This window comes from Rhincodon typus, chromosome 23 (genome assembly GCF_021869965.1).
Source record: "Rhincodon typus isolate 14 chromosome 23, sRhiTyp1.1, whole genome shotgun sequence".
In the NCBI taxonomy this organism is placed as follows: Eukaryota; Metazoa; Chordata; class Chondrichthyes; order Orectolobiformes; family Rhincodontidae; genus Rhincodon; species Rhincodon typus.
The window spans coordinates 38,327,048-38,352,495 of NC_063354.1; the positions used below are offsets into that span (position 1 = coordinate 38,327,048).

The 25,448-nt window shown below is 42.5% G+C and overlaps 1 protein-coding gene across 9 annotated transcripts in view; it reads right to left on the reverse strand.

Moving 5' to 3' along the window:
- Positions 1-25,448, reverse strand: part of LOC109912679 (myosin-16) — a 269,712-nt gene that overhangs the window by 56,892 nt on the left and 187,372 nt on the right. For all 9 annotated transcript variants that reach the window (XM_048610911.1, XM_048610913.1, XM_048610909.1 and 6 more), the window contains 3 exons: positions 7,487-7,573; positions 3,869-4,114; positions 2,152-2,269 (listed from right to left, as the gene is read on the reverse strand). In XM_048610911.1, coding sequence (XP_048466868.1) covers positions 2,152-2,269; positions 3,869-4,114; positions 7,487-7,573 — 451 coding nt within the window. The remainder of the gene's footprint in view (positions 1-2,151; positions 2,270-3,868; positions 4,115-7,486; positions 7,574-25,448) is intronic.

The window sequence follows — 25,448 nt, forward strand, 5'->3', positions numbered from 1 at the left end:
CCATCCCCGCCTCTTCGACCTGTTTGTTTCCTCTCCACCTATCCTCTATCCCTCTTCTATCCGCCTCCCACTCTCTCCCTATTTATTTCAGAACCCCCTTCCCCTCCCCCTTTTCTGATGAAGGGTCTAGGCCCGAAACGTCAGCCTCTCTGCTCCTATGATGCTGCTTGGCCTGCTGTGTTCATCCAGCCCTGCACCTTGTTGTCTCCATTTGGCCTTGGTAGGTTTTTGCACCTTTTCTGTATGAATTTCCATGTTTTCTGGAATCGCCTTACACCAACTACTCTCTCATTGTTTAGTTCTGTTCACTCAATTTCAGTGAGATTTTTAAAACATCCTCTTAAGTTAAGTTTTCAGTCAAGCAATTTTGGGATTACTCAACTCATTCAATCCATCTCCATGATTTAAGTCTCTGTTGTCTTCCTGTCTCTATTTTTTACAGCTGCATTAAATTTTTTGCTGATCTTACATTGGAGCCAAGAACAACTGTAGATGCACACTACACCCAGGCCTATCAAATAATGCATCAGTGAACAACACTCAACATACAGTCATATGCCTATCATTTGCTGGTTCATTTTTGGCATAGGAATTTCAAGTACTAAAACTGCTTCCCGAAGGAAAAGAAATAATAATATTGGCTTTTACTGTTCTTTGGATCCAGGTGAATGCCAGTAGCAAATATATGTCCAAGCCAAGAATCAACGCCAACAGAAACAAAGTACATGTTCCAAACCCGAAACCAAAAGCAATCATTCCACCCCAATACTGAGCAAGTGGGCCCAGAGAGAGATTGGGTAACTAATTAGCACTGCAAATGGAGTAAATGTCAATAGCACAGGTGTTGCAAGCAGACATTCTTGACATGACAGGAAGAGGTCAGCAGTCAGATTTATTGGTGGAGATTTCCCCTTTTTCACGGATATATGGATGTTGGGCCTGTTCGATGCTGACTGAGTGCCTGCCACACTGCCAAGAAAGCTTGCCAAGCTGTGCAACATTCGGAGAGTTAAAAAGTTACAGCGTGTTTCTCTATGGACTGTAGGTCTCAACAGTGGCAAACTCGCTCAGCAACGTCTATCAGTCAGAGGTGACAGTTTCTGCATTCTAAAGGCTATTGGGCAAAACCTGCCCTTCAGGGGATCTGATGGGGAGGAGGCAGGCCCTTCTCTCTCACTTCTTGGAGTGTGGCAGATGCAGAGAGATCAGATAACGGCCGGTGGGGAGTATGGGCTGGCTGGCTGGCTTTCAAAGGTCAACACCCTTGGACCTCTTGCCCATGTTTGTGATTACCCTCAGTTTGGGGCAAATGGAGGACCCTCAACTCCAATGTGGCAAGCAGGTGACCCTGCTTATCTAGTCACCTGCCATGAAGGCAGGTCACTGAGGACATGGCAAGTAGAGGCCCATATGGGACCATCAACTGACCCTTTAAGGGCCTTATTCTAGCGAGTGGAGAATGTCTCCAAAGACCTTACTGCCCAGCATTGAACCATTGAGGTGGCATGACGCCGAGTATCACTTCAGGGCTAACTCACCTAATTAGTCCCCCTTCTCAAGTGAGGGGAAAAATGGGCCCATAGTTCCACAATCCCTCATCTCTTTGGCATTGTGACAGAAACCAATTTATCAATTTCTTCATCTTTCATTTAAGAACTACCGGCATCTGTTGCTCGTTCCTAATTATCTTTGGTGGTTGTCAGCCGCCTTTGTGAACCACTGCAGTCCACGTGGTACAGTCACAGGGCTGTTAGGGAGCCAGTTCCTGGATTTTGACACTGAAGTGATTGGCGAGGTGGAATCTTGCATTCCTAGGCATTAAGGTAACATCATTAGGCAGGATGGGGTTGCATTTGATCTCTGCTGCCGTTATGCCACCAGTGGAATGGGCCCATGATTGACCTTCCCATCATACTCTTTGGGCTTCTATCCCTGGGGTCTTAATCCCTGTTCATCTCGTAGATGGCATACACTGCTACCACTGTGGTTCCCTGGTGAAGGGAGTGGAAGTTTAATGCGATGGTTGTGGGCCCAATCAAGCTCAGTTGCTTTGTTCTGGAATACAGTGCAGCATAATGGACAGAGCACTAACTTGTTCTTTCAACACAGACAAAACAACACGAGTCCTGGAATCTTTTCCTTCTTCCATACCTGCCAGCCTTGTCTTGCTAAGGTTCTGCTCAGTGAGCGACCTCTGCAGCTCTTCATTCTTGGAAGTGGCTTCTGACAGCAAGTCTTCCAGCTTGCGGATCTGGGCATCACTGCAAATCTGAACAACACACAAGACCTCAGGGACTAGCTAAAATGAGCACGCAGCAGCTTTCAATAGCTGATCCCAGCCTGCAGTATGTAATAAATGACATTAGAGACAGCAACAAAGGTAAAGTGAAGCTACCTAAACTATTTCCAGTGAATTCGTCACTGAAGTGAGGAATGTCAAAGCCGACAGGAAAAATACTCTTTCAAATGAAGGGATTGGTGGGGGTAGTGTTTAGCAGGGCCTTTAAACAATGTTAAAAGCTCAGCTGCTGTCACTGGGAACAAGGGTAGGCCTTCTAAACAGCCCGCCTTAGCACCCAAACCCCATTGTGGTTTGCACAACGCACTGCAAGCACACTTTGTGGGAAAAGAAAAAGTTCCAGGCACAACCACATGTGGTATCGCTGGATTTAGGAAGGCGGCCAAGTGCCCCGTTTTTCCCAAGCCGATGCCTATCTCTGTATTAATGCTGCAACCTATTTGGAAGGAGCAATTTTCACTGCCCCATGTGAGAGAACATTCTTTGCAATTTGACTCCTGAATAATAGCTTAATTATTAGTACAGCTCTAATTTTAAGACCCTGCTGTTTTGCTATACTGGCCATTCTATATAAATTAACAAGGCTGCACTCCACTTCACTACAAATCTCCACACCGATGGAGATGATTGGGCAGCTACCCCACTGATTACATCTCGAACCCATGCTGCTGACCTGAGTGTGATTGATTTTACTCGTAGAAATTATATTGCGCAACTATCCTCCACTCGCTGCTGGAGAAATAAGCCTGCTTTTATCAGGAGACTCTTGCTGCAGCTGGCAGAGTTTCTCTTTAATTGAACCCTGCTGTAAGTTTCTAAAAGTACTAGTTAAATAATCAGTTGGCTGTGGCGTAAAGACATAAAATACTGCAGATGCTGGAAATCTGAAACAGAGTGTGCTGGAGAAACTCCACAGGTCTGGCAGCATCCGTGCTGGGAGAGACAGGGTTAATGTTTCGAGCCTGATATGACTCTGCTTCAGAGCTGCGCATATTTTTAAACTGTAACTTTTTGCTGTAGAGATTCTGTTCAAGTTGGCCGAGTAATTCTGCAATTTCGACCATTTCTCTAATTCAGAGAGTCAAAGAATCCCTACAGTGTGGAAGCAGGCCATTAGACCCAAAAAGTCCACATTGACTCACTGAAGATCATCCCACCCCCTACTTGATCCCTGTAACCCTGCATTCCCCAGGGCTAATCCATCTAACCTACACATCCCTAGACAATGGGCAATTTACCTAACCTGCACATCTTTGGACGGTGGCAGGAAACTAGGGTACCCGGAGGAAACCCACGCAGACACGGGGAGAATGTGCAAACTCCATACAGACAGTTGCCCGAGGGTGGAATCGTAGTCAGGTTCCCTGGTGCTGTGAGGCAGTAGTGTTAACCACTGAGACCCCGGGCTGCCCTGGATAGTGGGCAACAGAGTGGTGGAAAAAAAAATTTGGCTTAATTAGGAGCAAACAGTTTTGGTGAAAATAAACTGGGCACGATCTGGAAGAAATGTATATTGTATGTATTTAGAGTGACAGAGTTCAACCAATTTATCGTAAACAACTGCATTACCTTGGCTTTTTGGAGGCTGTCAATGGTGAGGGTCATGTTATCCAATTCCAGTTTCATGCTTTGCTTCTCCTTTTCTGTTTTCAATCGTATCCTTTGCAGGTTCTCGTACTGCTCGGTTATTTCCACTACAGTATCCCCGTGTTTCTTGCGAAGGGCTGCAGCTGTGGATTCCGACTGCAGGGTAGCCTCCTCTAGTTCACGCCTCAGTCGCAGCAGTTCCGACTCTCTCTTTTTATTCATCTCAATCTCCAAGAGAAAGATCAAAAAAAAGACTTTAAATGTGAGAGATCCCAGTTTGCCCTTAAAGGGGCACATCTTTACAATATTCCTCTTCCGCAAATATCGTACTAAGATCATTAGGCCACTAGAAATAGTGGAGCAGTACTAGGCTATTCGGCCCCTTCAGCCTGCTCTGTCAGTCATCTGGTAAGATTGTAGCTGATCCAAATGTGGTCTTAACCTCAGTTTCCAGCCTGCAGCTCCCTCCACAGCCAAAATCAAAATAACTCTCATGGTAATGCTCTTGTGAAGCACCCTGGAATTTCTCACGACAGTGAAGGCCCACATAAGTGCAAGTGGTTTCAGAGATAGTAGGAACTGCAGATGCTGGAGAATCTGAGATAACAAGTTGTAGAGCTGGATGAACACAGCAGGCCAAGCAGCATCAGAGGAGCAGGAAGGCTGACGTTTCGGGCCTAGACTCTTCTGAAGAACCCAAATTTGTGCAAATTATGAATTAATTGCGAGTGAATCACCAGCCCGTTCACAAATCTCTCCATTTTATTTTCATTGCTCTTTGTAGCTAATTTCAACTCAACCCTTTGGGAGGAAAACCCACACAAAAGTTTTAGTTCCCACGTAAGTGGCATAATTCAATCTGCATCTGTACAGATCCAGAGTTCCATTTTATCTTCAACTCCTGTTACAGACTTAGATGCTATCACTCAGAGAAACATACAGAACTGAAAACAGCCACTTAAATTCATTAAGCCTGTGCCCGCTCCACAAATACTACCGAATTAGTGCCAACATGCAGCATTTTCCCGTCTGTCATGAAAATTTTCAATTTCAATTCCCTACGGCATTCCTTTTGAAACTCACTCTTGCATCATCCCCTAAGTGTGTTCAGAGCCATGGAAACCTGCTGTAAGGAAAATAATCCCTGTTCTAGTTCTTCTGGCAATTGTCTTAAATCTGTCTCCTCTGGTTACTGAACATTTGTCAATGTCTGCTTTATCACAACCTTTTTTGACTTCAATGGCAACAAAACATTGAGAGAGATTAACACATGCCACTGATCTATATTTTGCATGACTGAGAGCAAAATCACTCAGCAAGACCAGAGAAAAGTCTTTCTTTCCCTTCTTAATATTTTGCTTACTATTTCCCATTATTCAGATTCAAAAGTAATTTTAAAAAATCCAATTTAAATTGCTTAAAACAAATGTCCATCCAACAAAATGGATGGTATTTTTTTTCTTTTAAAATATAATTCACCATGCCATCCTGACTCTCAGCATTTTACTAAAACCTGCTCAAAGTGTCTCAAACCCACAGTCTACCTGGAATTTCGACAGATAACGGCCACATTCACCACTCTACTTTTAGGACTGTCACAGAATTTTCATGCTGCTCTATACTTTCCTTTGAAACTCCTCTCCCCAACCCCACCCTGTGGTCCTCTGTCCACACAATTTCCTTTTCTTCTCTCCTAAAGGTGTGGAGCCTCATTGAGGATAGGAGTTGAGGTGTGACGTATTTCCATGACCCAGCTGCCCTGTCTTCACACACCAATGAAGAATGTCAGGACGCTGAACCACTGGCATCCGCCTTTCTGCAGGGAATCACTGGAGAGCATCAGGAGCAGGAAGCTATGTTGATCTTTCTATCCTTTCCCAGCCCAGCAAACGGAGGGTGATACGTTGAATAGAATCAGCCAATTCATCAACAAATACAGATATAAAACAAGGACACTTCCTGTGTGTACGATCCTGTACTAACACGTGGGAACGCTTACTCACCCAGCCTCCTGGGAGTTTAGTGTTACATCAGTAACTGAAATGCAAATATAGGAACAGGAGTAGGCCATTCAGCCCCTTAAGTCTGTTCGGCCATTCAATGAGATCATGGCTGATCTGTGGCCGATCTCCATATTCCTGCCTTTGACCCACATCCCTTCATACCTTTGTTTAATCTAAATCTATCGCTGATTTAAAATTAACAACTGATCCTGCATCCACTACCATTTGCAGCAGATGGTTCCAAACATCTACCATTCGTTGCGAGTAGAAGTGATTCCTATAATCTCTCCTGAACAGCCGGGCCCTAATTCTCAGATTATGCTCTAAATTCTAGAATCCCCAATAAGTGGAAATAGTTTATTCTACTGTGATCCTTTGGGTAACTGTGACCCCCATAGCTCACAAGTGAAACTCGACAAGCATCATGGAAACTTGTGCAAACTTCACAAAGACATTGACTCAGCTTGCTGTAAAAAGGGGGAGGTGAAGCTAGACTGCTGACCAAAGCAAATGTCTGGTGCTAACAACAGAAACACAAGACATCTCCTGCTTACATGACCCTTGGGCAAATGAGCTCTAAACTACAAGGCTTTTTTTTGTGTAAGTGAGGCTTGACATCGAGCAGCGTGGAAGACTGGGAGAAAACATAGAAAGGAAGGCACATCTAGACATTGGCTGTGAATCTCGAGATCAATCAGTGTGAAGAGAAGACCCTGAGTTTGGAACTCAGAAGAACAGACTCGTCGAATGAACCCGCACGATTTGCCATGTATGGGTGGTACCTAGATACTAGTCAGACAATTAGATAACGTGTTAATGGTGTGCTTAGTAAGAACTAATCACTAATAAAGACAGTCTTGTATTAGATTCTAATTTGCCTGTCTGTCCTTTATCTGTCACAAAATTCAAGACCCTGGTGGAAAAAAGGCCAATACGACCCTGTTTTTTTTCCTGTTAACGTTTGATCTTGAAGTTAATACATTGAAGACTTAACCTTATGTAAACACAACAACCATCGATCAACCAAAAGAATGGATGGAATTTTGTTTCACTCACATTGAACTTGCTGCTGGACAAAATGTTCACTGGATATTCTACATCCCAACAGGAAGTAAGAATGGCAAAAACATTGTCAGGTGTTTCCTTTCACTCAACTCTCCTCAGAACATTCCCTTATTTCTGACTCTAAGAAATTATTCCAACTTACAACAACAGGAAGCATATGCAAACATGATTGCAGTGAGAGCACAGATTGTAAGAAGAGATTTTAAAGATTGTAAAGAGGGGTTTTTTTTGTAGATTTTTTTCTGTAAATAAGGAACCAGTATAATGGAGACCATGTTTTATTAAATGAGTGGTAATTTTGCCCAGTGCCTTAGTAAAGAGCACAAAGATGTCTAAATGTCCCCTTGAAAAGTGACGAATTATGATTTTACAACATAAACCTTAAAGACATTTATGATATCTCTAGTAATCATTCCCTCACAGTGTGTCTGGGATAAACCATATAAATATGTCCGAATCTACACTGTTAATTGAAAATGAGGATTAACAAAACACAGCAAGCAGGCAATGGAAAATAACACTGAATTACTACCTGGGATGCGGTTGCTCCACCTGCTTCCTCCAGTTTATCAGTCAGATCTTCTAGCTCCCTGGAAAGATCAGCTCGTTGCTTCTCTACCTGTGAACATAAGAAGCATATTCTGTAAAAACATAAAAGCAGGAGCTTTAGAGCACGTAACCCATCAAGCCCACTCTACCATTCAATACGATCATTGCTGATTTGGGCTTCAACTTTATTTTCCTGCTAGCTCCTCATTGTCTATCCCGGAGAGAGGAAACATCTGTGTATCTCAGACTTTAGCGCATTTAAGAACGTAAAGTCCACAACACCCTGGATTAGAGATTCATAGCCATTGAGTGAAGTAACTTCCTTTCAACTCAGTACTAAATGATCAGCTCCTTTTCTGAGCTTGTGTGCCCATATTGTAAAGTCCCGGTGATATCACAATCGCTCTCTGCATGCCATACCAAACACGCCAGAATCTTGTACACTTCTATAAGATCACATGCCATTCTTTTAAACTTCAGAGTATATAGGTCCAATTCATTCAGCCTTTCATCATTAGATAATCTCTCAATGGAAGGAACAATTTAATGACCCTTCAGCTTCAATGCTGTTTTATCCTTGCTTAAATAAAGAGACCACACAATATCCCAATGGAAATTTTAGTTTTAAAACCACATTCAATACAATCAGGATTCATAGATTAGGGCTTTTATAAACACAGGAAGAGATGTTTCTCTATGTTCAAGTTGAAAAACCTAAGTTAATGGGACTTGTCCCTGGGCACCAAGGATGAAAGGATTTAATACAAGCAGACTTAGAGTTGATAATGAGTCGAAGGACAACTTAGATTTAATCTCCTTTTCAGTTGTAGGAAAGAAGGTTGTGCATGGGTTTGAGGCCCAGAGATGACATGATAAGTGTGATTACTTTACAGTACAGCAAAGCTACAGATGTAGAAAATTCCAATCTGGACTGGTTATATAATAGTGCTTCTAGGAAAGCTGGTGAGGAATTCACTAGCATATCATCTGTTATGTACCATGCAGTTTCTAATCTTTAACTCTACTTACTTTATTTCGTTGTTATTAATAAAGATGGAACTAGAATGTTTTGCTGCAACATTCATGGGATATGGGTATCACTGGCTAGGCAGGTAATTATTGTCCATTCCTAACTGCCCAGAGGGTAGTTAAGAGTCATAATAAATCACAATAAACAAGCTAAATTCTCCCTTGACAGCTGTGCCAACAACCCCTGCCGAGCAGTATCCATTTGTGGGTTTCTGGAAGTTGTCCAAATCATATTGAGATTACATATTGCTGTGCATCTGAAGTCACATGTGCACCAAATCAGGTAAGGAGGTCTGTTTCCTTCCCTAAAGGATATAAGTAAACAAGATGGGTTTTTCAACAACCGATCATGTAATCTTCATTAGATTCTTAATTCAAGATTTGTACTGAATTCAAATTGTAGCATTGGCATGGCAGGATTTGAACCTGCATCTTCAGAACATCAACTGGATCTCTGGATGAATAGTGTGGATGTAATACCCACCAGGTCATTGCCTCCCCTTTAACACAGTTTAAGTAATTAAAATTGAACACTTTTAAAATGACTAATTTAAATAAGCAAGCCTGATATGAGCAATATTTTATTCTGTGTTGACAGTGCAAAAGGCCCTGTAACTCAGGTGTTGTAGCCCATTTGGGTTCCTGGAATATTGGAGAGAACATAACCTCTACTTTCTGATGAAGTGGAAAGACTGAGAGACAGAAGACAAAACAAGATAAAGCATATCCTGCATGAACTAACATAGTGTAATCTCAATATAAACTTTTGGCCAACATCCAGAAAAACAAATGAATTCTGCTCAGGAGGGGTTTTTCGTGCAGTTATTAAAGGAAATGTGAGCTTGTTTATTGTGTCTTCCTATTCATGAATTGTTAAGAGAACAACATCTTTAAATGGATATTCCAGAGATGTGTGTTTATTTTGACATACTTATGTGTTGTAAAGAGAATAATGTATTTGTAAGTGAATACACAAGGATTGTTCATTTACATTAACAAATGATATTTTAAGTGGATAATGGTTTTCTACATGGATATCAAAATAATCCTTACTTATTTTTAAGATACAGGAGCTGCTCAAAGATTTCCTAATGTTGGGCTCATAAGTTTTGGTAATATATTGGCTAGGATATTGGCTAAGATAGCATATATAGAATGAGGGTATAGTGGAGTTCAGGGTGCATTGATGGATAAGGGGACTATGAGGATGAGAGCAATCATGGGGGATAAGGCATTAAATGGTAGAATGAGGACCATTACATGTGTCAGCCCAACGCCACCATATTAGCCCAGCTTCAGGCAGGCATGTCAGCTGCTACCCTACAACATTGTGTCACCTCAATGAGGAGGGCATCCCTCAACCAAAGTGCCAGGTCATGTAACCAAACCATCAGGTGAATGGTCTGGCAGTAGGTGCCCACCGGGTTCCACTCTCTGTCTTTACTTTGAACCCTCCTGCACCCTCTTCCTCTGGCACTTAATGCGATACACTGTTCCCCCACCCCAACATCAGGCCCTTTAGTCCTGAAGCATCTGTGCTCCGAGGACTCCAGCTTGCTCTTCCATCAGTAGCCACAGGCTCCACTGTGGTATTGCTGAGTGCAAGAGCTGCCAAACTCTGGTTGGACGTTTTGCTAGGCATGACTTCCACAAGCCCCTACCACCACCACCACCAAAGCGAGGCCGACTGCTGGCCTCATCTTTGCCCGATTGTGGTGCAGGAACGACGGTCAGGTGAATCCCTGACTAGGAGGTCCTTGATTGGCCCAGGCTAACAATCCCAATCAGGGAACCCTGACTGATAGCCATAAACAGGAAATTCAGAGAGTCTCCTCGTTCTAGGGGCTGGCTCTGAGCTGCCTGGCCAGAGCCCATGTACTGTGCACATCTAAATAAAAGGGCGACTTGGTGATGGGATACTGGCCTCTGTGCTGTTATTTCAGACTGGTTTGTGATTCCATGGGCCTTCCCTGGAAAAGGCGGCAGAAGCCTCTTGCCAGCTCTCCTGCTGGCTACTGACATCCCTATGTTTCAAGAAGATTCTGCTCCAGCTGGGAGAGACAGAGCCTGGCTACCATGATGCCAATGGGGTCCTGCCTTTCAACAGGCATCCTGGCTCCCAGTGATATGGAATTACTTCTAAGCTTCTTGAGTATTACTTCTCATGCAATGGCAGAATGTTCTCATTTGTGAGTGATAACAGCAGAATAACTGAAGATGCTGATTGCAGAGGACAGTCTTCCCAAACCTAGAGCTCCACCATAGTGTTACTGCACCAGATGAGATCTGACCTTTGTTCCAAACCAGTTTGAGGCCAGTAACATTTATTGCACAAGTAGAACAAACCTGAAATCCCAGTTTCTTACTCAGCAAAATAAAGCCATAAGTTTCTACGATTGCAAACAACAGACGCAAGAGTCAATAAAGCAAATGGTCATCACAATCCATTTTATCATTTATTCTCCAGAACTGAACTGAAGTCAATATAAATCAATAATGGCAGACCAAGTAACAAAATGCACATTCAATGGCACACCCAGATCTCCCAAATCTCTCAGCAAACCTCTCAGAGGCCAGTTATTATTGTGAATCATGAAAATACTTTAAAACTCTGTCTTCCTCCCGAGGAATTTCAGCTCCTCGTGAGATCTCCAGCCCACTCTACTCCACCCAAAGTCCACATGGAATTTTCTCAACCAAAAGCTGAATGATTCCAGACGTCTCTCAATCTGGTCTCAGGTCTAGATTTCTTGGTCTTGATTTCCAGCTGAGCTGAATTCCTTTTAAGTCCGAGTAACCCTGCATTGCCTGGCTGTACTCTAGCACCCGAATACAGGCCCCGTCCCTGTGCTGCCAACAATCGTTCCTGGGCCACCGAGCTCCAACACGTAGCTGCACCAAGGAAATGACTGTCCCTGGGCTTCACGAAGTTCACACGTTTAGCAGCACGAAGCTAGCAATGGCTTGCAGGGTCGTGAGTCGCAGGCCTGTCAGCAATACATGGTCACATGGGTCCCTTGTTTGTGCTCTTGAAATCCCAATCCAGTGGTTGGCTTTCTATGGCCTCTCTGATGAAGTTGTCTCTGAGCTTGTGCAACCTCTCACCTTTGCTTCCATAAACCATTCTAACAGCATGTATTAGAAAACAGAGCACGACACGCCTTTGTAACCTTACAATGCACACTGGCAGGATAAGAAATGAATCAAAGGAACTACCGATGTCTTGCCACTGAAGTGCACTTGGAAACCTACCCCCGAGTTATGATCAGACATTGGCTACCATTTTACACTCAAATTATCTCATGAATGATGGGGCTGTTGCTGGGTGACTAACTGTAGAAACAGAACACTTCCTGATGTAGCCTCAAGCTATCTCCGTAAACATATTTTTGAAAGAGGACCCATAAATTTTAGATTTCAATGAAATTGCTTGGAAATTCTCAACAGGAAGAAATACATGCTCATACAGATCCTGAGATGACAGTTGCTTTTGTACCAAATTTCCATACATTCCTCAAAGCAGTGCTTATCTTCTTTTCCTTTACTAAACATCATGTTTCTGACAAAATATGATTCTTCAATTGCTTGTGATCTGCTAAAATAAATCAGTTCTCCTAATTGCTCAGTGAATTAATGCAGCACACTGCGAGATGCTGAATATTCCAGACTGTAAGGGTCTCAGGATCAACCATCCATTAGGACAAAGTTGGCATCTGTTCTTCCAGTACGGTAACCTGAAGTGGTACCAGTGGCTTCAGTATTCCCGGGGCCCAGAGGAAAAAATCTCCATTTTGTTCCCAACCGCTAAACAGTTACCTACAGGTGCAGGCAGCTCAAAACAGGATATTAGATCCCATTCAGATGCCATCCAATGGCTGACCATCCTACCAAGACTCATTTGCGTTATTAATTCATGGGACACGAGTGTTGCTGGCTGGGTCAGCATTTACTGTCTGTTCCCAACTGGCCTTGAGAAGGTGGTGCTATGGTCCATGAGCTGTAGGTAGACCCACATTTGGTCAGGCTTCCAGAAGACGATACTGATGATGGAGGGTTGTGGATGGATTAATGGTACACTACAGTGGGTGGACTTCAAGCTCTGAAGAGATGAGGGTTAAATAATAACTGCCACAAAGTAACAGGTATGACTAAACAATGATGACAGAAACATCTACCTTGGCTAGAAATTTCTTGAGAAATCCCAAACTTGTGAAATAAATGAAACACAAATCTTTTCTTGACTGAGACATTAGGAGAACTGACAACACCCAATGCTTATATTGTTAAATGTATGCTTTAAAATGCCCCTTTTTATCTTCTGGACTTTATCAAAATTTGGGAAAGCTGAAGTCACTGTCTCCACAATAAACTCTCTTTTCTAGTCACAAATCCCAGCCCTTTCCCTGAAGCAGTTTGGGATTAAGCCATTTTGAGTCAAACGTGGTGTCACATTTGAACTCAAGATGAGCTTCCAACTTCATGCCTGTGCCATCACTAACCCTGCCTACTTCCAGCTTCGCAACACCTCATGCATCACTTCATCTTGTGGGAACCATGTCATTTTATTTGACATTTTTAAATTTGTGGACTGACATGAGAAAGAACCATTTTAACATCAGTGTTCTGAACGGATGGCCACATGTTTGGAAAAATACGCAATTCAGCATCAATAACAAGCATCATAACTGGCTGTTTGAAGATGTAGTAATTGAAGTGTTTATGGATAAACTGAAGCTGAGAGGTTTTACAGATGCAGCTGGGTGTCAACAAGAAGTGGATCGGTCTATGGACTAGCGACCAGTTACAAACATGTTTTGCATGCCAATCATGTGATCAGTTCTCAGGTGATTGAACAGCTTGGAAACATATTACATAGAAACATAGAACACAGACAATATGTCCAGGTTTAGGCCATTCAACTCTTCGAGCCTGCACCACCATTCAATATGATCCCACTTTCTCTCCATACCCCTTGATTCCTTTAGCCGCAAGGGCCATGTCTAGCTCCCCCTTGACTATATCTAACAAACCGGCCCCCCAACAGCTTCCTGTGGGAGAGAATTCCACAAGTTCACAACTCAATGAAGCAATTTTTCCTTACCTCAGTCCTGAACGGCTTACCCCTTAGTCTTAGGCTTTGACCCCTAGTTCTGGAATTTTGACAATGGGAACATTCTTCCCATATCTAGCCTGTCCAGTCCCATCAGGATTTTGTAGGTTTCTATGTGATCCCCTCCTCATTTGTCTGAATTCCATTGAGTACAAGCCCAGTCAATCTAGTATTTCCTCATACATCAGTCCTGCCATCCTGGGAATCAGTCTGGTGAACCTTCGCTGGACTCCCTCAGTAACAAGAATGTCCCTCCTCAGACTAGGGGGCCAAAACTTCATGCAATACTTGAGGTGTAGCCTCACCAAAGCCCTGTATAACTGCAGCAAGACATCCCTACTCCTGTACTCAAATTCTCTCGCTATAAAGGCCAACATGCCATTTGTTTTCCTCACTGCCTGCTGCACCTGCATACCAACCTCCACTGTCTTTTCCACTATGACACCCACGTCTCACCTTTTCCTAAACTGCCACAATTCAGATAATAAACTGCCTTCCTGTTTTGCCATCAAAGTGGATAACCTCACATTTATCCACATTATATTACATTTGCCAAGTATCTGCCCTGTTAGCTAGTCTGTCCGAGTCACCCTGCAACCTCTTAGCATCCTCCTCACAGCGCTCACTGCCACCCAGCTTAGTGTCATCTGTAAATTTGGAGATATTGCATTTAATTCCTTAGTCCAAATCATTAATGTATATTGTGAACAGCTGCAGTCCTAGCACTGAACCCCACTTGTCACTGCCTACCACTCTGAAAAGGATCCATTACAAAGAAGGGATTAGATCTCCACCAGCTCAGAAGTGGTCTCTTTGTTCTCTGCAATCAAAACTCACTTTGAACCTGAAGAAAACCAGTTTATCTTTTCTTTCAGCAGTTGCTATAGCTGTGACTTTTAACTGATACATCAGAGACATTTAGCAAGTGAACCGACCACCCTGTGCCTCTTGCAACCCAGTGGAAGCGTTCAGAGGAGAATTCAGGAAGAAATTTTCAGATCAGCAAGAACCAATACAATAGAATTTGTGGATAAAGACTACCGAACTGTCCAGCATTGCTTTTCCTTCTTCCATGTGACTTTTTTTAACACCCACCTGTTATGTCTGTCTGTGTAAGGGGAAGATTATAAAAGGAGCAGAATTATAATTGGTAGTGTTATGTGCCCATGGTTTCTAACTGTTTATCTGTAGCTAATTCTTGTACAGTGCAGAATTCTGGTCTTTACTTTTTACCAATCCGATGTGGAAATCAGGTAAATTGGAAAAATTTTTGAAATTACTTTAAAATCTTCAACTTTTGTGACAAATCTGAGACCGGTGGGGCTTGATTTCCATCACCATATTCCAGTAAGTTGTGACAATCTGCTGCTGAAACCTTGACTCATATTTGCATTACCTCTCCATTTGACTATTCCTTTAGACGCTTGGATGGTCTACCCTTTGAAAACTTAAAGTCATCCAAAGGTCTGCTGCCCGTGTCTCAACTCCCATTCCCCTCTCACCCGTGTTCACTGACCAGAAATAAAAATGCTCTCCATCAAGAAACATCTTGATTTTGACAACTTCACTCTTGCTTACCATCTCTGAGGCCTCACTCCTCCCCAACTCTGTTTCCCCCTCCAGCTCCACAGACATATCTGCACTCCTCTCACTGTGGTTTCTTACGCCTCTAATTTTATTCATTTCAACAGTGATGCATATGCTCCAACGGCTGAGGACCCAAACCTTCAAAATCCCCACTGCCACCTCTCTCCTCTGTACCTCACTATCCCCATTCAAAACAATCCTTCAAACCCATCACTTTGACTAAATATTTGGTCATCTGACCTACCAGGCCTTTCAGTGGAGTGGTACTGTACTTTGTAAAATAATGCAAATGTGTAGTACCTTGGGATGTTTCATTATTTTAAACTTAGGTTGGGACATTTCTCCACGTTTTGGATGCTATATAAATAAGTCATTGTTGTTGTACTTTCACAACAACCCTTATTTCAGGGAGACAAAGTTCCACATATGCCCTTTTTCCAATTTAAATACACACCAGGAAGTGAATCTCATAGCTGCTTTGGACTCAATTTTTGAAGAGAAGCCCTTAAGAAAATACCTCAAGCCAGCACACACTGTCTAAAAAAAAAAATCAACAAAACGGCTTCCCTTAGCCCCATAGTAAGTTTACAGAGCTACATTTTAGTGCAGGTTTCTGGAATCTGGGTTTGCTTAAATTATAGGATGCAAATGATTAATAGAATTATTGATCCCGAAACTGCGTTTAGAAAGTGGGGACCCCGTTTTTACACCTGACTCATTTTATACAGAGATCACAGCAAAAAACATGCTGTAAGGTGTCAAACAAGATGCTGCTTCGCAATCAGCTGTTTTGCACACCATTAAATACACCATTTCAGCTCCTGTCAACTAGTTTCGACAGACACTTAGCAGAGGTGCACTTAGATACTGACATTATGCAATTGTATGAAGGGGCTCACTCTTATCTACTGGAGAGGTGATAGCCGAGTGGTTTTATCACTTAACTATTAATCCAGAGACCAGGTCATGTTCTGGGATCTAAGTAGCAGAGGATGGCATTTGAATTCAATAAAAATCTGGAATTGAGAGTCTGATGATGACCACAAAGCCATTGTCAATTGTCAGTAAAACCCATCTGGTTCATTAACGTCCTTTAGAGAGGGAAACTGTCATTCTTACCTGGTCTGGACCATGTGACTCCAGACCCAGCAGTGTGGATAACTCTCAACTGCCCCAATTAGGGATGGGCAATAAATGCTGGCAATACTCACGAATAAAAGAAAATATTGAACACTATAGCGCATGGCCAATGTTATCCTTAATCCCAACCTCACTCAGAGCGTAAAACATTCAGACAGGATACATGACAATGCCTGTACAGACTAACATTCAGCTACTTACATAGATATATTTAAGAACTGACACTGAGACTTTGTATCATCATCACTAAATATTGGAGGAGAATGTTGTTTTAATGTGATGACTACACCTACGTTTTATCACAATTCAATATACTTCCCAGATAACTGAAACTATGTTTCACATGGCATTCCTTGGATCCACGTCAAATTTGGAAACAGCCCCAAACAGTCCCTTTCTGAAGAAGGGTCCAGACCCGAAATGTCAGCTTTCCTGCTCCTCTGATGCTGCTTGGCCTGCTGTGTTCATCCAGCTCCACACCTTGTTGTCTCAGATTCTCCAGTTCCTACTACCCCAAACTACCAATGTCTGTTTGCACTCAATTCTGAGCAGCACTGCTTAATGCTGGTATGCCACTGTGTGTCTTTCTAAGCATCCCTCCCGTTTCCTCGCACTGGAAGCTACACAAGGTGGATGGTAGTCATGTAACATGATCCCTGGCCCTGCCAGAAGTTCTCAGCTTTCTTACTGTTGGCAAATTAGGCCACTGTCAATCAGCTAATGACTGTCTCTATCGATGTTTTGGATATTTGTGACCCTCAGATAGAAACCATTTTGACATATTCCTAGACATGTCAGTGGAGTAACAGAGAATGCTATGAAATGAAATGATCAATGAGATGTGTGAGCTTGTAAAATGCTATGTAAACACTACTGTAAAATTCAGTAACACGAGGGTGACTGAGAAGTCTAATACCATTAACCATTTTTACCTTGCCCCAAGTAACTAAACATAGCAACAGCAGTAACCTATTCATCCCTACAAGCCTGTTTTACTGTCTATCTAATTAGACCAGAGCTGATCTACATCTTAACTCCAACTACTCCCACTTTGTTCTGTGATCCATAAATCTATTAAAATAAAAATCTGGTAAAAATCTACAGAGTTCTGAAATTTTCCATTGACCCACAGCCTTACAGATCTTCTGAGTGAAGGCACAAGTTGCAATGCAATGTTGGCATTTATTTTAAGAGGACTTGAATATAAATTGTACTATGAGGCTCTATAAGGCTCTGGTCAGGCCACATTGGGAGTATTGTGTGCAGTTTTGGGCCCCATATCTCAGGATGGATGTACTGGCCCTGGAGCGGGCTCAGAGGAGGTTCACGAGAATGGTCCCAGGAATGGAAAGCTTAACATATGAGGAACGTTTGAGGGCTCTGGGACTATACTCGATGGAGTTTAGAAGGATGAGGACGGATCTAATTGAAACTTTCATAATACTGAATGGCCTGGACAAAATGGATGTTGGGAAGATGCTTCCATTGGTAGGAGAGTCTAGGGCCCGAGGGCACAGCCTTAGAGTAAAAGGGAAGACCTTTTAGAACAGAGATAAGGAGAAACTTCTTCAGCCAGAGAGTGGTGAATCCATGGAATTCACTGCCATAGAAGGCTGTGGAGGCCAGGTCATTGAGTATATTTAAGACTGAGATAGATAGGTTCTTGCTTATCAAGGGGATCAAGGGTTACGGGGAGAAAACAGGAGAATGGGGTTGAGGAACTTATCAGCCATGATTGAATGGCGGAGCAGATTCGATGGGCCGAATGGCCTAATTTCTGCTCCTGTGTCTTATGGTCTTAAGGTCTTTGCAAATTTCCATATATACTTTATTTTAAAAAAGTGCTCAGGATTTCACCCGAGAATATTCTAGCTCTATGTTAAAGCAGATTGCTCTTGTTCTGTATCTCTGCACCGCGGGAAATAGCTTCCCTTTATCTACACTATCAGATCTTCTAAATCACCTGGACAACTTCAATGAGATCATCCCTTAATCTTTAATGTTTAAGGTTATTCAAAGTAACCACAAGACCGTAGCTCAAAACAGGATCTAGAATGGGAACAAAAGGTGAACGGAACGTCACATTATCGCACTTCCACAAGAGAGAAATCACTGGAACTTCTGCTGCAATGTTTCTCAAAACCACAATTTTCCACAATAGGACAGAACAACATCTTCATTTTGTATTAATCACAAGGCGTGTTTAAAATGCTAAATAAAAACCGAAAGAACCATGGATACTGGAAATCAGACACACAAACAGAAATTGCTGGAAACGCTCAGCAGGTCTGGCAGCGTCTGTGGAGAGAAATCAGAGTTAACGTTGTGGGTCTAGTAACCCTTCCTCAGAACAGTTCTCTGGGCATTAAAAAATGGGCCTGTCCATCGTGATAAATAAGTATGAAGTACACGTTAATGACATACTATCACTTGGCAGTTCACCTCACTGCTTGGGTAGCTGCAGGAGACTACTTCAAGGGAGCAGTGAGCAAGCTTTCCCTGGTGCGCTGACAAACATTATCCATCAACCAAAACGTATAAAGTAGATTAAAAAAAACCAAAAGAACTGCGGATGCTGTGAATCAGGAACAAAAACAAAGTTGCCGGAGAAGCTCAGCAGGTCTGCAGCATCCGTGAAGGAAAAAACAGAATTAACGTTTCGGGTCCAGTTACCCTTCCTCAGAACAAATAGGTCCTTCCTCTGAGGAAGGGTCACCAGACCCGAAACGTTAACTCTGTTTTTTCCTTCACAGTTGCTGCCAGACCTGCTGAGCTTTTCCAACCACTTTGTTTTTGTACATAAAGTAGATTGCCTGGTCGTTGCTGCATTGACATTTTTGTGGGTACTGTGTTACCTGTAATTCCTACTTCAAAAAAAAATGCGTGCACTTTGCACTAGTACTTCAAAGGCTGTAAACACTTTGGAAAAGTTGCTGTACAAATGTAAATCTTTCTTACATAAAGGCACAAAGATATCTTTAGGCTTAGCTATGCTCACCCAATCTATCAGATACTGCATTTGTACATACTGTCCTCAGACACAGCTTGCTGTGCTGACTGCCAAAGAGACAAAAGAAACTCTGTGGCACGTTCCAGGAAATGTCTGGGAATTGTTGCCCAATTCTAGAGGGCATTTCAGTTGGATTCTTTCATAGGGCGTGAATATCTTGTTGTCCTGAAGAGGTTGGGGTGAGGATGATGAACCACTTTCTTGAAACTCTTTGCAGCAAATATCCAAGTCAGAGATAACACATTGTGGAGCTGGACGAACACAACAGGCCAGGCAGCATCAGAGAAGCAGGAAAGTCAAAGTTTCATGTCAGGACCCTTTTTCAGAACTCAGCATCTGCAGTTCTTGTTATCTCCAAATATCCATGTCACTCTGGTTTTAGTGAAATTCCTTTGCACAACAAAACGGACCAGCAGCTTTCAGGCACTTTGGAAAATAATTTGAAATGAGTTCACTCTGTGGAATTTAATGCTGAGTCAACCTAAATATATTTTGGCAGAACTACTTGATTTCAGAATCAGCAAAAGTCCTGGCCAACAGTGCACCCAGTACCTCCCACTGGAAAGTGGAGAAGGCTTGGATGCAGTTTTTGCTCAAAGAATAAAAGGTCTCACAGAAGTGTAATTTAACGCTCAAAGCAATCATAAATTTTCGGAAATAATAAACATAGTACTCCAAATTCCATCTCTTCTACAAACACCTGTTAGAAGTGTAACAAAATATAGTAGAGACAGTTTCTTTCCTGTCAAACCCTGTGTTATTTCACCTCAGCACTATGACAGATGATTAAAAAAGATCACTTGCATTATGACAAATCGAGCAACATGAAAGGGCCCTTGGTTTTAGTTCCAGGATAAAGCTGGCCTGAGGGTAACCTTTCAAGTAGCACACATTAGGTGATAAATATTTCCTGTCTATACCTAATTTAGCTCAGAAGACATTTTGTTCAGAGGCACTGATCGATTGCTGTAATTAAACTCTGGAATGTGCTTGAGATGCTACTCACCAGTAATCAAAGGCAAAAAGATAAGATAATGAGGAATCTTTTCCCGGTTAACTCCACTTTCAGGACTGATTCGTGGCCTACTAAAGATTGAATCAACTTCAATCTGCTTGAACTTTATATAACAAAATCTACAGGAAAGCACACAGACACACACAGACACTGTTTGATTTCCATCAAGGCAGATATCCAGCAACAGCCTAGAAATGGAAGGAAGATTCAGAATTCTTGGTTCTCCACAAACAACTGGAACAATTCAAACAGATATGGATTAAAGAAACTTAAACAGTGCACATTCAGAACATTGATGCAGACTAACTTACATTACACATTACATTCAACAGTTGTGATGCTATAGAAACCATATTGCGTCAGTACCCAAGGAAATGAGGCAAGGTCGAGTGGGTTGGGCCTATACCCATTAGAGTTTAGAAAAATAACATGCAATTTTATTGAAACATAGTGGGCATCATTTTCCCTCCTTGGTGGTGCTAAGAGAGATATTAAGACAGGGAAATAATAAAGAGAAAGGGAGGATGAGTCATATTGCATTTGAAATGTTGTTTCTCTCTCCAGAGATGCTGACAGACCTGCTGAGTTTCTCCAGCACTTTCTGACTTTATTACAAATAATGGGGCAAGTTGGCTCTGTAAGAAACTCATGGCCTTTTTGCCCCCTCAACAATTAAGTGCCAATGAGAAGGTCCTTTGGGAGACTTTCTCACCTCGCCAGCAATGAAGATTAAATACGAGACCTTTAGAATAGGGTGGTATTAGCTTGTTATTCACAGTTGTCATCAGTTATTTATGCTTCATATTTAATATTCTTTTGTTGACTTGAGATTGAAGGACTGTGGATACCTTGATAGATATTTATAAAGGAAGAAGTCAATGGAAGGACATTGGAACTTTTTTGTTTAAACAAGGCATTTTTTGATGTCATGTATCCTGTGATAACTGTTTAGTGGAGAACTCCTACCTGAGTTTACAGCTGTCAATTTCAAGTTTCTGCTTTGGATACTGTTTAGAGTATTTGATAACCTGCCTGCTGAGAGGGAGGAGTTCCTAGTTCAGCTCTCCTCTTTCTGAAAGAACATGTCATCATGAATCCAGTGTGAAGCCTCACTGTCCTCTTGGAAAGTAACTGAGGGATTTCTCATTACGGGGTGGCTGCAAAGATCCCAGAAACAGCTGGCGACGTTTGATGGCACCTGTCCAAAACTGCCAGACCAATAGCATTAGAACATTCCACCCCTCAGCCCTTTTTCTCAGAGCGAATCTCTGCAGACAGAAATTTGTTTCTTCTTCTGTCTTTTTGGTTTGAATGTGCATGTGTTTTGGGGCCTTTTATATTTTCATATTTCCAACTGTATTAATTAGCCTTATATCACTGCTAAGCAAGTCTTATTCAAAATAAATCAATAACTGTTATTAAAGAAAAATGGTTGTTGGATCTTAACACCAATAAATTAACAAATTAGCCACTTTGTTAACTGGGTAAAACATTCCAATTGACGCTGGTGTGTTGGTGGGACTGAAGCAAGATACAGTGCAATCTTCCGTCTTAGTCAAAATACCTTTCCTAGCGTCACTAGCCTGCGGAATCTTTTTCCACAGTGTGGAGGCTGTGACAGATTATATTCATGATTAAGTTTGTTAATTTTGTTTTAATGATAAGGGAGCCAAGGGTTCAGAAGGGCAGACAGTAAAATCGGAGTCGAGGCACAGTCACATGATCATACTGAATGGCACACAGCCCTGATGGGCCAAATGGTTCACTGCTGTGTCTGATTATTTTCTTCTTGTCAAATCCAAGACAGGACAGGTCTGGGTTATCAGGCAAAACCGAGGCTGAAAGCCAACTGGATTCAGACTGACTGTATGGAGGGGATGCCTGTGGAGGATGGCACAATGGCTCAGTGGTTAGCACTGCTGCCTCACAGCGCCAGGGACCCGGGTTCGATTCCACCCTTGGGTGACTGTCTGTGGAGTTTGCGCATTTCTCCCCGTGTCTGTGTGGATTTCCTGCAGGTGCTCTAGTTTCCTCCCACAGTCCAAAGATGTGCAGGTTAGGTGGCTTGGCCATGCTAAATTAGAGGCTAGCTGGATTAGCCGTGGGAAATGCAGGGTAACAGGGATAGGGTAGGGGAGTGGGTCCGGGTGGGATGCTATTTGGAATATGCGTGTAGACGCGATGGGCTGAAGGGCCTGCTTCCACACTGTAGGCATTCTAAGATTTTCAAACCCATCATACGTGAAAGCATTGTAAAAGGCACATTTCTGATGACTGCAAACTACACCACAACACACAGGAAGATGTGTAGCCGGAAAATTTATATCAAAAATAGTACAGCTGATCACTAAGTATGCAATTGCAAGGTGTAAATGGCACCACATGCCAAAATCTCCAGTATACATCGTCTTTCCAACGTAGCCCCCAGTGAACTGAATCTAAATGCAACAAATCCGAAAGGGCAGCAAATTCATCATGTGGTAAAATAGGTTGCAGTGAGAGCCACTCTGCACGTGAAGCATGTCATAAAATGTATTCAGGTCAGGTTAAATCTCAATTCCCACAAACATTTGCAAACTAACAAATACACAGCAAACAAATCTCTAAAGGAACAGCTAGAAGCCACTCCAAAATCAGCAAATTATGGGTGCGCGCACACACATGGGTAGGGAGGTAGTGGTGGGTTGGAGACTGCCCTGTGTGTTTAATTTATTTTGTGTCTTGTTAGATGTTGATATCTTGTTTCTGTAACAGTTAAATTTGCTGTCAAAAAAATTCACTTGTCGAGTACTTTGAGATGTTTTGATATGCTAAATGCAAGCATTTCAGAATTGGTTTCACTGAGCATTTATTCATTTTGATCAGTACTTTGTTGGGGAGAATAAGGGCAAGGAGAGAAACAAGAATGGAAGGGACGCACTGATCGATTGGATGAAGTGCGGTGGAAGGAGGTTTGTGGGGAGCATAAACACCACCATAGGCCATCAGAGACTGTTTCTGTGCTGTAAATTCAATGCAATTCTAATAATAAACACCAAATCTTCTCGCTCCTTACATGTAAATAGAACCTGCTTTCATTAAGATTCATCAAACTGACCGTGCTTGTGCAATTCAGACCTTGATTATAGAGTCACAGTCATACAGCACGGAAATAGACCCTTCGGACCAACCAGTCCACGCCAAACATAATCCCAAACTAAGACAGTCCCACGCGCCTGTTCCTCATCCATACCCCTCCAAACCTTTCCCATTCATGTACTTATCCAAATGTTTTTTAAACACTGTAAACTGTGCCGACATCCACCATTTCCTCAGGAAGTTCATTACACACTCAAACCACCCTCTGTGCAAAACATTTGCTCCTCATGTCTTGTTTAAATCTCTCTCCTCTCACCTTAGGGAAAAAGGACACCGATCATCAACCCTATCTACACCCCTCATGATTTTATGAACTTCGAAAAGGTCACCTCTCAACCTCCCAAGCTCCAGTGAAAAAAGTCCCAGCCTATCCAGCCTTTCTTAACAAAAGGTCAGTTACCTGGAATTCTGCAGGATTTAAATTACACAGTTGATTCCAGAGTTGAGAAGGTTGGATTATGAGGAGAGACTGAGGTAGACTGGGATTATACTCATTGGAATTCGGAAGAATGAGGGGAGATCTTATAGAAGCATATAAGATTATGAAGGGAGTAGATAAGGTGGAGGCAGGGAGGTTGCTTCCGCTAGCAGGTGAAACTAGGACTAGGGGGCAAAGCCTCAAGATAAAGGGAAGCAGATGTAGGACTGAGTTCAGGAGGAACTTCTTCACGTAAAGGGTTGTGAATCTGTGGAATTCCCTGCCCAGTGAAGTGGTTGAAGCTACCTCGCTGAATGTTTTTAAAAAAACAAGGATAGATAAATTTTTGAACAGTAAAGGAAATAAGGGTTATGGTGAGTGGGCGAGTAAGCGGAGCTGAGTCTCAAAAAGATCAGCCATGATCTTATTAAATGGCGGGGCAGGCTCGAGGGGCCAGATGGCCTACTCCTGCTCCTAGTTCTTATGTACAACATTGCAACCTGGAGGCAAAGAGTTTCTGATTACAAATGCTGCTTCTCCCAGCCTTGCTGGAGATGCATCAGGAAACATGGCATTCTTAGCCAGGTCCTGGCAGTGCTTTTGGTCTGGCCAAGCCCACGGGGACTGCCTTCCATATCATTTGCCAGCACGGACTTTGTCTCAAAGGTGACACATCAGCAACTCAGTGTGCATGACCTAAAGTCGCTGCCACAGGCATTTTACTCCTGCTCCAAATCCAAATACTGCCACTCTGACCGAGCAGAAAGAAATCCCAACAGTAGCATGTTTTAGAAATTCTTCCAGGGAAAGCGTTTCCAACTGTAAAAACACATTTCAAAACAGCTCTCATTTCGCATTGCCAAATTGAGCTGGGCCAGCGCTTCAACAGAGTGGTGCCAGAGGCCAGAAACCCGTCTCAGCTACTGAAATACTACTGCAAAAGAAGAAGCTGTTATTTATACAGCATGCTTCACAACCTCAGGATGTCCCCGAGCATTTCCAAGCCAATTATGTACTTTTGAAATGTAGTCACACTTGTAATGTAGGGAAATAATGATCACGTTTTGCAAAGCAAACTGATGGTTTCACTTTTCTTCATGCATCCAAATGTGGCCCAAGGACATGGAAAAATCTTCCAGTCACAATAACTCAGGTTAGAACAGCACAAGGTACATAATAACATAGCAGTTAGCACCGCCGTAACAGAAAGAACTTCCATTTATAAATCTTTCCACAAGCTCAGAAAGTCCCAAAGTACATGCAAACACTTGCACTGTAAGAAAAAAACTGCTGGAAATCAGAAACCAAAACAGAAATTGCCGGAAAAACTCAGCAAGTCTGACAGTATCTGTGGACAGAAAGCAGAGTTAGTGTTTCGGGTCCTGTGACCCTTCTTCAGAAGTGGAACTTCAGTTAACTGAAATGGTGACTCTGCTTTCTCTCCACGGATGTTGCCAGACGTGCTGAGTTTAATTTCTACAATGTAGAAAATCCTGCA